At 38.7% G+C, this 14736-nt stretch overlaps 3 protein-coding genes across 4 annotated transcripts in view; 1 reads left to right on the forward strand and 2 right to left on the reverse strand.

Annotated features, from left to right (window-relative positions):
• Nucleotides 1-295: 295 nt before the first annotated feature.
• cnrip1a (cannabinoid receptor interacting protein 1a) lies at nucleotides 296-6117 on the reverse strand. Its single transcript, XM_010769749.1, has 4 exons — nucleotides 5540-6117; nucleotides 3357-3501; nucleotides 1894-2742; nucleotides 296-1834 (listed from the first exon to the last, which is right to left on the reverse strand). The coding sequence occupies exons 1-3, from the start codon at nucleotides 5716-5718 to the stop codon at nucleotides 2578-2580; spliced, it is 489 nt and encodes a 162-aa protein (XP_010768051.1). The 5' UTR covers nucleotides 5719-6117; the 3' UTR covers nucleotides 296-1834; nucleotides 1894-2577.
• A 2054-nt stretch (nucleotides 6118-8171) lies between these two features.
• fbxo48 (F-box protein 48) lies at nucleotides 8172-11529 on the reverse strand. 2 transcript variants are annotated; one of them, XM_010769750.1, is made up of 3 exons: nucleotides 11440-11529; nucleotides 9638-9962; nucleotides 8172-8623 (listed from the first exon to the last, which is right to left on the reverse strand). In XM_010769750.1, the coding sequence occupies exons 2-3, from the start codon at nucleotides 9929-9931 to the stop codon at nucleotides 8462-8464; spliced, it is 456 nt and encodes a 151-aa protein (XP_010768052.1). In that variant the 5' UTR covers nucleotides 9932-9962; nucleotides 11440-11529; the 3' UTR covers nucleotides 8172-8461. The 2 variants fall into 2 exon arrangements, with proteins under 2 accessions (XP_010768052.1, XP_010768053.1); XM_010769751.1 differs by lacking the exon at nucleotides 11440-11529 and adding an exon at nucleotides 11263-11359.
• Nucleotides 11530-12190: 661 nt separating this feature from the next.
• aplf (aprataxin and PNKP like factor) overlaps nucleotides 12191-14736 on the forward strand; it is a 7423-nt gene continuing 4877 nt past the window's right edge. Inside the window, exons 1-3 of the mRNA XM_010769753.1 lie at nucleotides 12191-12297; nucleotides 12486-12642; nucleotides 14202-14273. Coding sequence (XP_010768055.1) covers nucleotides 12544-12642; nucleotides 14202-14273 — 171 coding nt within the window. The 5' untranslated portion in view covers nucleotides 12191-12297; nucleotides 12486-12543. The remainder of the gene's footprint in view (nucleotides 12298-12485; nucleotides 12643-14201; nucleotides 14274-14736) is intronic.

The raw sequence follows: 14736 nt of genomic DNA on the forward strand, positions 1-14736 counted from the left end.
TTGTGTCAGCATTTTGACTATTTTCCTTATTTTTACAAACGAAACATAAATTGATTATTGGTGAATAACATCTGCAGAATTGTCCTTAATGAAAGTAATCATTACTTAATCAAAACAAGCTTTAGTTATTTACTTTGGGTTCATTTTCCTGACTGAATTAACTTGCTTTTACTCAAGTAACACTTTCAGATGAGGACTTTTAACAATTATGTATCAGTACTTTTGTTTTAGGATCTGAGTACTACTTCCTCCAACACTAATACATTATAATAACAACTGCTATTACACAATGACATTGATTCAGTATATTGTTTTATTCACAAAGACACTTTATACTCCTCATTTTAACACATAACAAAACAACAAGGTTTATGCATTGAGATGTCTTAACAAAAAACAAACAAACAGATCATATTTGGCAAAATAAATGAATCCAGCCATGCACTTCAGGAGAGGACAGAGGACAGAGGACAGAGAGTCCTTGGCGGTATAAGACTCAGAAAGAGAAGCACTCGCAGCCTGCAATAAGCATCGTGCTTGAAAATAAAAGACAGAAGAATTTGTCCTCTTTCAGGTGGAGAGACGGAGGTGTTTGAAGGCTTAACGTTTCAGTCTTGTACTTTTATTTTTGTCAACAAATCCTAAGAATAGACCTTTATCTAATACGACCCGAAAACCTGAAATATCTTCTTCCTGTGTGCCATAGAGCTCCATTGTTGTTCAGAAACTATTAAAACACATCAATGAGCCTCACTGATGCCCTGGTGACATGTTCCTTTATTATGAACACACACACAGTTGTTTATTTTGAGCCAATACACACACACCGTTCCGCTGCCACAAATACTCACTAAAGTACCAAATGTGGATTCCTCTGCCACTGAAAGTAGTCCCCAATAAATGCACCATTTCCTCTTGTTTGTTTGTTAATAACTAAAGTGAGCAGTAGGGGCCAATCAGCTTGGAGCTCAGAGTGACTGACAGGAAAGCAGAGGATACGTTTTGGTCTTTTCATGGGATTTGTTGAAATGTCGAGTAACACCAGCCTTATCATTTAAAGGAAGCATCCTCCATCATCCACTCACACTGTTAAATATCAGTGTGTGAGTTTTTTCAAATTCCTACAGAAATGTAGCTTCTTTTGGAAAACCTGACTTTAATTTTCTGTCTATTTTTCCTATTCTTGGCGGATTTGTACCTGTATGGTTGTTCTTAGTCTTAGTAACCAGAAACAGATTGCTGCTTATTGGTTTTAGATACTTTCAATGCTTTCGGCCTCAAAACTCACATTTTCTGCAACTGGCAAAATCTGAACATGTCTGAAATTGTCGAGTTATCTGCAAGAACAAGAAACATCCCTTCATGCTACCTCCTTGTTTGAACAGATTTTTCCATTAAATAACACAATAAATAACGCATAAGAAAAGTCAAAACTATTACAATGATGTCCACGCTCACATACACCACATCTTCTTTCTCACAGACACATCCACACATTTAATAAATAAGATAAAATAGTTATTTCTCCTACAGGTGTCTTCCATCCAATAGGTCCTTCACAGCTAGAGATATATTTAGTTATCAGGGGGTATTGCATACAATTTAAAGGCTTATTTAATTCCACTTAAAGGATCAGTTCTGGGATAATGAAAAGGTTTTGTCTTCCCTCCTTCTCCAGAATGAGATTAGAGGATTGACATATTTGACCGCCTCCAGTACAGAGATACAGGTTATGTGTTTAATCTACCACAGGACAACAGCGGTGGTTCAAGAAGGAGACAGTTGTCTAAAGAATTTAAATAGAGGTTAGTTTTGGGCAGAAATTCACAGATTTCTGCAAATCTACTCTGTTCCTAATGGGGGGGGGGAAACCCATGCATGAAAAGCAAGTAAGGAAAAAACCATTGCAGTGAAGTCCTTAGAATCCTACATAATCGAACATAGAGGTAAGAAATGGGTTTTCCCTGCCTAAAGTCTTTTAGCTACGCTAAGCTAACACATCCTGGACTTATCTCTGTATTAGAATAACTGAGGTTAAATGTCTATAAATCTTCTAAAACGAGATGGAAAACAAGTGTATTTCACAAAATGTCCAACTGTTCCTTTAACCGTTACGCTATGTGTAACTTTTCATGTGATGCTTCTCTTGATGTTTAGTTACTGAAAGGAAGTATTTGTACACAGAGTAAACGATGGTTTGAACATTAAACACAGATAAATGAGAGAAAACTGCATTTGCAAGCTAAGATCTTTCCCTAGGTTTTTCCCTTCCGTGCTTTCTTTGATATAAAACATTTTAAACCAGCCGTGTTGGCCGACATGATCCCGCTGTGTGCAGTTAATGTACGTCACTGTATAGGTGTTTAAATATTAGCTACCCTGTTTCTGGCATGTGAAGCTGCCAGAAAGCACCACCGCAGCTTCAAAACAACATAAAAAACCTTCAAAGAATAGCATAGCAAACAGCTATCTTGTCCCAACAACACAAATACCCCCGCTGACATGTCCTTGTTTAGTGAAGCTGATGTTGGAAGGTATCCGGTCCTCTGCTGTGTGTTTGTGGGGGGACGAGCCGGCTCAGTTGAAGGACTCCTTGTTGATCCACATGAGGGTCCGCGTCTCGTTGGGCTTGCACTCGTAATCGATGCTGTTGAATTTGTTCCCGAACTGGCAGTGCTCCCTCTTGTAATAGTTGTAGTACTTCGCCTGCCAGACCGTCTCAAACGTCCCGGCTTTGATGAACTGGACAGGAACAGAGATCATGGTCAGCATTCACAGTGGAAGTAATCATATATTTTACTGACAGTTAATGTATAAATAACAAACTGTAAAAATACCCTGTTGCTAGTCTAAGGGATGCACTAAAAATCTCACTTAAGTGCTGAAGTATTGGTGCAAAAATGTAGTTAAGTACCAAAAGTAAAAGTAACCATTAAACGGATTTAGGTTGTAAACACAAAACGCATTAAACTATGATAAACCTCTGATGCACTGTAGGCTATCCAGCTTTAGCTTTTGATGCTAACAGGCTACGCTTGTACTTTTACTTGATTTTGAATATACTTAAAGGCCTAACTGGGTCTTTATACACTGTAGTATTGAAATGTTCACTAACAATATGTGTAATCAACAATCAAAACAAGACTCAACATAGCAACAACCCTTCAAGTACATTAGCTACTAAACCAATCAAAGTGCGGCTGCAGCTACAAATAATTCAAACCTGTCTGAGTGCTACATGCAGAAATAAGAAGGGTGTTTCTGTGTTTTTCTATTAGCTAGGATACTTAGTACTTCTTCCTCATCTGGAAACAGCCTCTGATATCTGGTAAATGTCGCTGAGACAGTTTTCTAACCTCCATAGCGACTTGCACGGGTTGCCGGTCTCCGCTCTTGGTGTGCGGGACGCCCTCGGTGTCGTACTTTCCGTGATAAACCACCGACTCCTCGTCCCGTGACTGCTCCTCCAGAGGGAAGACGATGCCTCCGATGTTCATGTTGCTGTGAGGAGGAAGAGGAGAGGAGTTTGATATTATATTACAAGCTTTTAGGGATAAGACACCCGCAGATCTTGAGTGCTGACTCTTCTCCTTGATCTGTTGTGGCTTGGCATAGCTTCTTTTATAGGTCACTTTGGACATCAAAATATATTTCTTTCAACATTATTTTATTTGTAAAATAACAACCCGGGCAGAATAATATAACAATATTCAAGAATGTCACCTTGATGCCAGAGTACACCATAATACAGGATATTGGGGGAAAATAAAACAAGATAGTTACAGAGAGGTAAAATATTCAAGGCTTTATTTTCATTTGCACATACAGTGTAGACATGGCAATGAAAAATGTGCTCCTCCAAAACATAACAGGCCTTGTGTTTACATTTTGTTTTAAGTGTGATAAAAAGAAACAACAGACATGTCTGACTCAAAAATGAGAGTTGGATTCAATGCTTATTTGAATATAAGAGGAACAATTGTGTTGTCTGTCTCCAGAAATGTCAAAAAAAGATAACATATTTGTAATCTATCCAGCTTTTCCTTAGTGAATTTGCTCAATTTAAGTACCATATCAACTAAGATAGGTCAAATGTTTACAACCCTATATCGCGGCCTGTTTGCAGCGGGGCTCTGATATTGTTTTACTCTGCATTGTGCTGACATAATCCTACAGTAAAAGTGTACATATTAGTCGTACTCCACGCCTATACAGCATGCCCATCAGCATATCTTTATCAAAGCCTCACAGAGACTAAACCTATGCATTTAGTTGATTTCAGTCAACTTTTTAAAATGTACCATTGCTCACAAACAACTACCCTAAAACCTTTGAACTCAAACTAATTTGGGCATATATTTAGACCTTTATACAGCTACTGTAATCACCTTTTCTAAATTGCAACCATTTCAATTTGCACATCTTAGGTATGCAGGCTCTGGGACTGTGTTGTGTTGAAAAAAGGTTTTTGTATATAAAGTTATTTATTTAGGTTGTTCTGTCGTGAGTCGTGACCATATATACTGGGGGCTGGGGGCGAGGCACTGCCCCCTGGAGCAGACACCAACTACGCAGTGTGGAAATGCCTAAACAGAATAAGATCTGGTGTTGGACGTGCAAAAGCCACTCTCGCCAAATGGGGATACCTAAATGACGGGGACGTTGTGTGTGACTGCGGCATTGAACCACAAACCATGCAACACCTCCTGATATGCCCCCTGCTGGAGCAACCCTGCACAACATCGGACTTGGCAGAGTTTAATGAGAAGGGACAGCAATGTGTTCAGCTGTGGCTGAACCACATCTAACCAAGCCCTGTAACTGACTGCCTTGTGGACACGATAAGAAGAAACCATATATACTGTATAAATAAATATATATCTATTTATAAAGTACAAGTCCCTCAAAATTGTACTTAAGAACAGTAATTGAGTAAATCTACTTAGGTTAATCACTGGCTATAATGTCAGCTCAGTCTATTAATAACAATGCATTATCAGCATGGGGAGCAGGTCCTAATTCTCCCTTAGGTCCTCTATTCCTATTTTGCATGTACAGTATCTTTGTTATTGTACATATTAAGGAGTCACCTTCACATAGGTCCCTCCCATTGTTTGATCATGTGGACCCCGCCCTGCTGCACACACTCATTCCTCTTTATCTAATCCAACAACACACAGCCGACATGAGCTGTTAGTGTTTGCACATCAGAGAGCGACGAGGCTTCCTGTCACCACCAGCGATACAGAAGAAAATATCATGATTCATTCAGGAGGAAATGTGATGCTACAGGCCTGCAGGAGGAAGGCCACGGAGCCACTAACATGCCCGGATATTACTGCTTTATTTTGTATGTCTAAGCATTATTGAACCGCAATGATGGTAATGCATTGTATAATGGGCGTTTTACCATTTTAATTCTAATTATATTTAATTAAGTGTCTACTCTTGTGCCTCCTGCTGCAGATAAACCGCAATATCTGACCCTAGAATGGCGAAATTAATAATAAAAAGTGGTTTGAATTGCATTTCCTCTTACATGGCCTCGACGGTTCCAGGCTTCAGCACCACCTCGATCTTGTATTTGGATCCTGTCAGCAGTTTGATGGTCCGGTTCTGGCCGAAGCGGGTCCCGTCCACCTTGAAGAACACGGGCCCGTCGTTGGGCTGGATCCGCAGCGAGATGGCGATGTCGACGATCGGGGGAACACCGTCCATTATCCCGGGTTCAGAGGGTCTCTAACGGGGTCAGTGCTCGGTGTTGGGGGAGCAGACGGAGGAAGATGCGGTGATGCTGAGGAGGACCACAGTCAAGCAGGGCACGAAGGGACTTCCGGTTGTGTCTTTCAAAATAAAAGTCTGAAGGCCAGAGTCATGTGATGCAACCATGGATGCAACTCAATTATTTCTTAATTGTATTTTAAAAAAATGTCCATTGTAATTACCAAATGCTGAACCCAAGAATCAAATATATTTCTTTAGCAATTGACAAAAAACAAGAATATGCACGTTTGTATATTTCAATGAAAATGATAGTGCAACTATTTGTTAATAAAAAAACAAACATATATATGCACATATTTTGGTTAAGGCTAGACGATAATGTTCTCTTTTTCCTTGTCTCATATAAAAATAAATCAAATATACCAAGGACATTGTGTAGCAAATTTGTTGTTGTTTTAGACTCAATTTCCAATACGTTTAATCAAACCCAAATAAGTGCCAGAATAAAAAGAATCACAATTTCTTGTAGCCGTTATATTGAAGTGCATTTAGTCTAAATTGATCAATGTAAATGTACAAAATATATTTGTTAGTTCTTTCTGCAAGATGTATCATTTAAATCATGATGAAAGAAAGGAAATATATTATAATTAATAATAATAATGCATTTATATATATTTATGGCAATTATGGGCGCCTTTCAAAACTCTCAAGGACACAGAGCACAATTAAAAACAAGCAACAAAGAAGGTCAAACAGTAATTCGAGACTTAAAAAACAAAGACTTAAAAACAACAATCAGTTTTTAGAGGAATAAAGATATTGAATACGCCAGTTTAAAAAGGTGGGTTTTCAGGCAGGATTTGAAGGTTGAGAGTGAGTCCATATTGCAGATGTCTTGTGGGAGAGAGTTCAAGAGACGGGGGGTAGAGTGGCTGAAGGCTCTTGACCCTTGTCAGGCGGGCAGAAGGTACAGTGGGTGTTTCTCAATGTCGAGGAAGGCTGCTCCAGAGCCACTATTTCAAGGATGCTAAGTCATCGAGTCCCGCCGAAGGACTGTTCCATGTTCCAATGTCCAGGATGCTTGGAATTCTACCGAGGCCGGCGTCCTTCGTTGCGGGAAATTTCGAGGCTGTGGCCGTTTCTCAATCGCGAGGATACTGGCTTGGTAGTCGCATACTTCCAAGTCACTTCCTTCAGAAACGAAGCAAGTATACTTCCAAGCCACGGCTTCAGAAAACAAAGAAGAATGGAACAGGCTAACAAGTGTGCCACTCTCTCTAACGGTTTCAACATAAACTGTACCGAAAATAAATACCTCACGATGTCTATCTAATTATGAACTTGCTTTACTTTCACGGAACACATTTTTGGTGATAACAAATGCAACAAAGTAACATATTTACCCTCACATGTTCTACGCCACTAAATACTTACATTTAAATGTGTGCTGCGCTGCGTCGGTTCAGCCATTCTCCGCAAGGGTTTTTGAAATTGGTCTGTGCGCAAAGCATTGTGGGGATTTAAAGGACGCGAAGTCTACCCATGTGCAGCCTCGAAATTACCCTCAAACCAAGGACGTGGCCTCGGTGGAATTCCAAGTATGCTGGAGATTGGAACAGTCCTTCGGCGGCACTCGATGACGTAGTATCCTTGAAATATTGGCTTGGAAGCCAGTTTCCTCGCGATTGAGAAACGACCTGGATATGTGTATCCTCCGCGGTCTTAAAATCCCCACAATGCTTTGCGCACGGACCAATTTCCAAATCTTTGGTGGAAATCGCGCTCCATTTAAGGCGGGGCCTCTCATATGACGCACACCTGCACACCTGTTCCGCAATTCTTCATTTTCCGAGGCTAGGAAGGATTCTTGCATCGCTTCTGAAGAACCTGACTTGGAGGGACTTGTCCTACCAAGGAAGCGTCCTTGACATTGAGAAACACGTGAGTTGGAAGGCAGAGGAGGATCGGATAGCACGAGAGGGAGTGTAGGTGTGAAGGAGTTCAGATAGATATGGAGGTGCAAGAGTGTGGCAGCCAATGGAGTTGTTGAAGAACCGAAGTGATATGATCAATGGAAGGAGTTAATGATACGGGCGGCTGAGTTTTGGACCAGTTGGAGCTTACGCAGAGATTTGTGAGGATGGACTTGCAATAATCAAAACGGGATGTAACGAGGGCTTTTGCTCATTATAATTTATAATAGATTATATTTGCCAATTATCATCGAAATCCCCCTTTTGCTTTTTCCGTGAGTTGATTTTTCCTACTACTCATCCTTTTACCCTATTTTGTGTCTTTGTTGTTCTCATAAATATGTAAAATGACAAAGCGAAAACATTTTCATCGGACATCACAATTCAACTTTAGCTAGGAGTTTTGCAATTTATTGCATCTCAGTCTGTGTTAAACGACACAAGAAAAAGAAAATTAAACTTTACTTCAGCTAATTGCAAACATTTAATTTATTGCATTTCAGTCATTTTTACATCACAGGATTGAAACAGCTTGATTGTAGCAAATCATTTGACCCTCTGATGTCAATGTTTCATTTTCTCCATGATTCTTTTTTTCTTAAAAAAAGTACAAAAAAAATAAAACTATTCACATTTTTTTGTGTGTGTGTGTATTTGCATAAAACACAAAACTATCAAATATATTAGAGTTAGAAATCAGGCTCTCAAAAGTGCCAGAGGTGCTTTAAAAAAATAATACTGTATGTGGAGTCCTCTGTCGGTCATCTGTCCAGCTCGGCCTGCAGGATCTCTCCCCAGGTCTCAGCGTCCAGAGGCGTCATCTTCCTGCCCCTCAGCTCCTCTGCAGAGCGCACATGGCTGAACCGTCCCCTCAGCCAGTCTCTCTTCAGGCAGCTCCGCGTGTAGTTCTTCACCAGAGTGACCTGCAGGAACGAGAGGGACACAGTCATTACCAGTCGTTATCAGTAATCAGAAATTGGAGCTTTTTTCTCCCCAGGAAAGTACCACCTCTCTAGCAGGCACTAAAAAGTGGGTAAAAGTTCTTATGAACTAAGTACTCTTTTTGGTGTGAACGCAAAATCGCAGGAACTATCGGAACTAAACGGGAAAAGTATTCCGGTGTGAAAGCGCCTATTGTCGCTGCATTGTATAATTATTTGTCTGTTTTATTTTGATCTTTTTCTTTTCTTTTCCTTTCTATGTTTCTTTTCATGGCTCTGTTGTTTAAGTTATCTTGATAAGCATTTTTTGGTTTGGTTTTGCCCGTGTGGGCATGGAGGGAGGGAGTGGGGAGTGGAATTAGTGTACTGTGATACTACAATGTAAATGAAATTGCATCGATTATTGTACACTATAATGAAATAAAAAGACGTATAAAAAAGAAATCTAATGTTTTGTGTCACTGTGGTGAACGGACATTTGCAGCTGTGTTCTTTTTTTTAAAATGTTATTCTGATTGTACCACATTTGTTCTGTTTTCTTCTGCTGATTTTCGACTGGAGGACTCAGAGATCTGCACTGTTAATCAGAATCAGGAAACTTTATTTATACTTGGGGAATTTGGTTTCTTGACAGTTCAATGAAGAATTCAATAAAAATAACAATATGTATTTAAAGAAAAATATGAATACAGACATACTGGAAGAGGTTAAAGTGATAATGTGCAAAACAAAGAAAAAATAAATATACAAACAAATATATTTTTATGAACATAATCCGAATTCTGGAGATAAAGCTAAGAAGATACATTTAAATATATAATAAAATAGTAGTTATTCATGTAACTCCAAGCCTTTTTTGAGTATTTCATGACTGCATTTGTGCAACCATTGATTTTCTTTCTTGTCTTGAAATGTACAGCTCTCCCCTTTTCCCTATATGCTCCTACTGACCTGTTTCTTCATGGTTTCTTTGTTTTGTTTCTATAGTGGACCCACCTTCCAGGACAGTCCGTCCCTCCTGTCGCTGTCGACCTCCCTCTGGCAGACGGCGCTGACCAGCGAACACTGATTCCTCCACACCTGCTCGCTCTCCTCGATGATGTCGTGCCACAGCCGGCAGGTCAGCGCCGCGCTGCAGAGACTCTCGGTGTCCAGCTCGCCAAAGATCCTCTCGCTCATCTCCGTCGGCAGCGTCTCTGCAAAGTTTTGAGGAGGGACGTCGCAGGTGGACATGAGGGAGGCTCTTCTTTTAGAGCAGAGAAACACGGGCGAGGCCGGGTCGTGATGCATGATAGCTCAGAGTCCAACGGTCTGAAACCGCCTGGAAAACAGAGGGATTAAGAAAGCTGACGTCACTGATTACAGCTTCATTACAATGTGAACTATTCAGGATTATTTTTTAATCCAACAGGCGGACATTCCTATTTAATTGTCTTGGGGAATTTTGTAGCATATATTGTATTTCATTGAGCAAGAGTTTTTCCTACAAATAAATAAATACTTTGGATCATATTTTGCGATGTATATATGTTATTAAATTCTAAAAAACAACATCTGCCATTGGAGCTGAATCTCCATCCTCTATTCAGTTGTAGAACATAAATACATTTTGGCCTTTTCAGTTACAGAAGCATAGCATTTTGCCAAAAACCAGTGCATAGTAAAAATACAGAGACACTCACTGTTTCATAATTTTAAGTAAAATGTAAGTAAATTAAAACATGTACACCAACAGACTATGAACAGTCACATGTGGCAGTTATTCACAGGTAAAATATAACAGTAGTATGCCCTACAATAGGACATAAAACAATGTAGTTCTATCAGTAGCTTTACAGTAAAGTTGAAAACCCCGCAAACACTGAATCAGCTCTGTAACCATTGAGTGCAGGTCTTTTTAGTAATTCCTAGAGTCCGGAAAACCAGATCAGGAGTCAGTGCTTTCAGTTAACAAGGTCCCCTTGCTCTGGAAACAACTTCCTGTGTTTATTAGGAAGGCAGACAGTGTCAAGAGCTTGTTGAAGACTATCCTTTTGAATAAAGCCAGGATTTTATAAACATATTTCCCTATGATTGTCCTCCTGAGTCCTACATTTTATTGTATTTTATTTTATTGTATTTACTCTCTTATATAAATATCAGCTAAGTCTGGTAAAATACACTAAAAGGTAGAGTTTATGTTTCATATTGTCAATGTTCCCCTTATGAATAAACACTCAATAAAATGGTTGTGCAGCAGTTGCAGTACAAAGATGCAAATATATACTGCAAGTAAACACAGTATAAAGTAAATGTGCATAAAGCCAGGAATATCAACAGGTGAGAACAAGATTCAAATTGAAAACATGACAAAATTAAACAGATACTGCTGAAAAGTAAACAGGCATGATATAAATGCAGTTTTCTATAACCCAAAAATAGGTGTTAGGCTTTTGGGTGGCAACACAAATCTCTGCCTTTAAACACAACCCAGATTTAACCATTTCCAGGCCATGAAACAGAACAAAATAACAGCAATCCGTTTAAATTACGATCATCCGCAAACCCGGGTTTGCGGATGAAGAAAGCTTTAATATCTGCATAAAAGTGAGAATTTTCAATCAGATTTTACTCTTGCTCACCGGAGTAACGTTGACGTCCCTGCTAACATCAGTTAGCCTAGCTAAGATCGACTGAAAAACCCTCGCAGTTTTCCGGCCAAATCCTTGGTGATTTTTACAAGAAATGCAGATATAAAAGTCAGTCAGACTATTTTACTACAACACGATGAGGTTTAGTTTAGTTTGTTGTTTTCTTACCGGCAGTGTGGTCGCTCCGTGTCTCGGTGACAGCTGACTGTTTAAATGCTTCAACGGTTGTTTACACACAGACACACGTCGTGTGTTTTGATGAAGTGCGCATGCGTATAAAGGGTCATACATTCACCAGACTCCGTCCTGAATCTATACAATTTAACATGTTGTTGTTTATTGACGAATTATTCATGTTTATGAAATAAATCAAAAGATGGTTTATCAACAAGTAAATATCAATCCTTAATTTGGCATACATTTTATATACATTGCGTAAGTTTAGTTTATGCAAATCGCAATTTATAATTTGATTCTCACGTCTTAAATACAGAAAATCCTCTTTCTTTATTGAAATAATTCAAAACAATGTTATTCGGTGAAACATGTTGGGAATACATTTGCTACACAATAATATGGCGGAAAAAAGCTCCTTATTTCTTTCTATTCTGTCCTAATATCTAGCTATTCAAATCCAGTACACGATGACCACAAGTGGAGAGGAAGAAGTGTGAACCAAATGAATAAGTTGAAAATATTGATCATTACAAGAATGTAATGTCTGTTAAATGTATGCCGAATTAAATAGTTATATTTATTATTGATAAATCGTCTTTTTCTTCTTTTAAAATGCACAAATAATTCGCAAGTGAATGATAACATTTAAAATGGGTTAAATCTGGATGGAGTTCGGTTCAAGTGTGTGCAGAAATAGAAAAAAAAAGAGGTCTACTGCGCAGACTCCTCAGAATCCCGGAAGTTTTGAATCCTGCAGCTAGAGTTGTAAATGCTCTCTGTGCTGTCGGTTTGATTGTGGAGTTTTTTATCCTGAGAGACAAATAACTATCCTGTTTTCCTTCACAACAGGTAGGCAGAAGTAAAAGTGTATTACTGCATGGCTTGTTGAGACGTTAGCTGACTACAGTCCATGCAACTGAATGAAACGCAAGTTTTAGAAGCTGTTTACTTCCACTATTACTGTAAGTCCTCTGTAGCTTTTCGAAACCCCCTGAACTAAATTGTTGTTTGTTGTTTACTTATGTGTTATCAACCAGTGGCTCCAGTGAACTGGGGTGAAGCTCCCTCCACTCCAGTACCCGGCCAGCGGTGCAGATGTCTGGCTTCGACCTGCTCCCGGTGGACGGTGGCGGCGGGGAACCAATCCACCTTCCTCCTGGGGAAACGGTGCTGGGCAGGGGGCCCTTACTGGGAGTGAGTCCTTTTTATGTATTTAATTGTATTACATTACATGTTGATGTTACTTATTTGTTGCTTTTTCAGAATCAGAATACCTTTTATCCACAGAGGGGAAATGTTACAGCAGAAAAGACCCAAAGACAGCTTAATGTTAACTAAATGTTAAGTTACCGAAAGCGACTCACATAATACTACTTTTGTTTTGGCTTGGTTTGGATACTTGCAGTACTCTTAAGAAACAGTGCACATTAATAAATATTGCTGTAAATGCAGTGTGTTATTTTAACTCTAGTAAAACATTTGCACAACAGACTATTAACAGACACACGTTATATATCACCCATAAATTGGTAAAATTGACTTTCAATAGTAAGTTTCAGTAGCTTCAAGTCAAAGAGAAAACTGCTAATCAACTCTGCAAATACTAACTAATATTCCTGCTTTCAACTTGTCTTATTAATACTCTTTGCTAGTTTAATACTAGCGTGACTGAAGAATACCCATTTAAAACATTGCTGTACATTTGTTAGTGGGATGTAGTGGGAAGTACTAAAATAGAATAGTGAATAGTTTGTACTTTACTTTAGTTATTCCTTTTCTTGCCACTTTCTAGTCTACTACATTTCAGAGTGCAAATATGAATGCTACTCCACTAGATTGTTCTGATAGCTATGGTTAATTTACAATCTTAGATTCCTGCAAACATACAGGTTAACACAGCTGAAACCATAAATCTATTAGTTGATTGACAGCAAATAAATCAGCGACAATTTTGAGGGTTAAAGACCTTTTTCGTGCAATGGTTTGTGTTTGTTCATTAAATAATGAGAAAAAACCTATAATGGTCTATTGTATTTAATAGTATAGTGGGAATTTTCAACTTTTTTCGACTTCTTTTGCACTCAGCAGTAGCATTTGTAATTTCTGTAATCAGGCTAACTGGTGAGATTTTAAATAAATATCTAAACATGCTCCTAAAGAGTCGAACTAAGGAACCTGTCATAGCTGAACTGCAGGTGTTCCTCTGAACCACTGGAGGACTCTGTCACACTGGAACATGGAGGTGTAATTCCTGATCCGGTACAACATAGTCGTTGTAGCCCTGATTTGATCACAGCTATCACCAAAAGGACAGATTTCCCAGCATGTTTCAATCGCTTTTCTTTGTACACATGTGTCTCTCAAATTTAAACATGGCCTGATTTAACTTCCACTGCATACAAGGGATGTTTTGTTATAAATAATAGAAAACTAATGGAAAATCTGTAAATAAATTAAATAAATCAAAAATCCACGTATATTAATACTTTATTTACTGCATGAATGTTGAAGTTTTACCTTTTATACTAGACTTTTATAAAAACTTAAAGTAACTCTAGGTGGTAGAAACACACACACTTACCAAACGTTATATGATTCATCCTCTGGGTACCATCACAGGTGTTCTTTTTATAAAATACAGGTGAAATTACTGAAATTACTATGGTGGTCTGTATCTATCAGTTTATTTTAAACATATCTAACTCATTTTGTACTGAAGCTTCTCCTGTTTAATTAATGTTGCGTCTTCTCAGGTCAGTGATAAGAGAGTCTCCAGACTTCACGGGCTGCTGGAGAACCTGAACGGACAGCTGCGCCTCAAACCGGTACGTCTTCACACTGAAAATAATCAATAACAACAATGAAACACACCACTGCTTCTGCCTGTTTCACTCGTTTCACTTGTAGTTTAATGGTTATTACAAAGGCTTAGTTTTTAAAGATCAATTATGTTAATGTCGCAGAAATCACCGCCTCGTGTCTTAGTTATTTATAATGTATTTTATTGTTTGAGATCAGTTTCTTTAATGGCTGCATAATGCAAACATGTGAAACACTACAGATAATGTTTAGAGTAATCTGAAATCTGTGCTTTCTAAGACTGATGCCCTCCAAGAAATACTGACTATATAAAACTAGCAATGCATGTAATGACACTAGCTAGGGCTACATTACATTACATTACATGTTACTTGTTAGTCGCTTTTATCCAAAGCCACTTACATACTCAATACTGTGGGCAATCCCCACAGGAGCAATTTGGGGTGAAGTGTCTCTGCCAAGGCACAC

The sequence above is a fragment of the Notothenia coriiceps genome, unplaced genomic scaffold, assembly GCF_000735185.1.
Source record: "Notothenia coriiceps isolate Sejong01 unplaced genomic scaffold, NC01 NC01_scaffold00007698, whole genome shotgun sequence".
Lineage (NCBI taxonomy): Eukaryota > Metazoa > Chordata > Actinopteri > Perciformes > Nototheniidae > Notothenia > Notothenia coriiceps.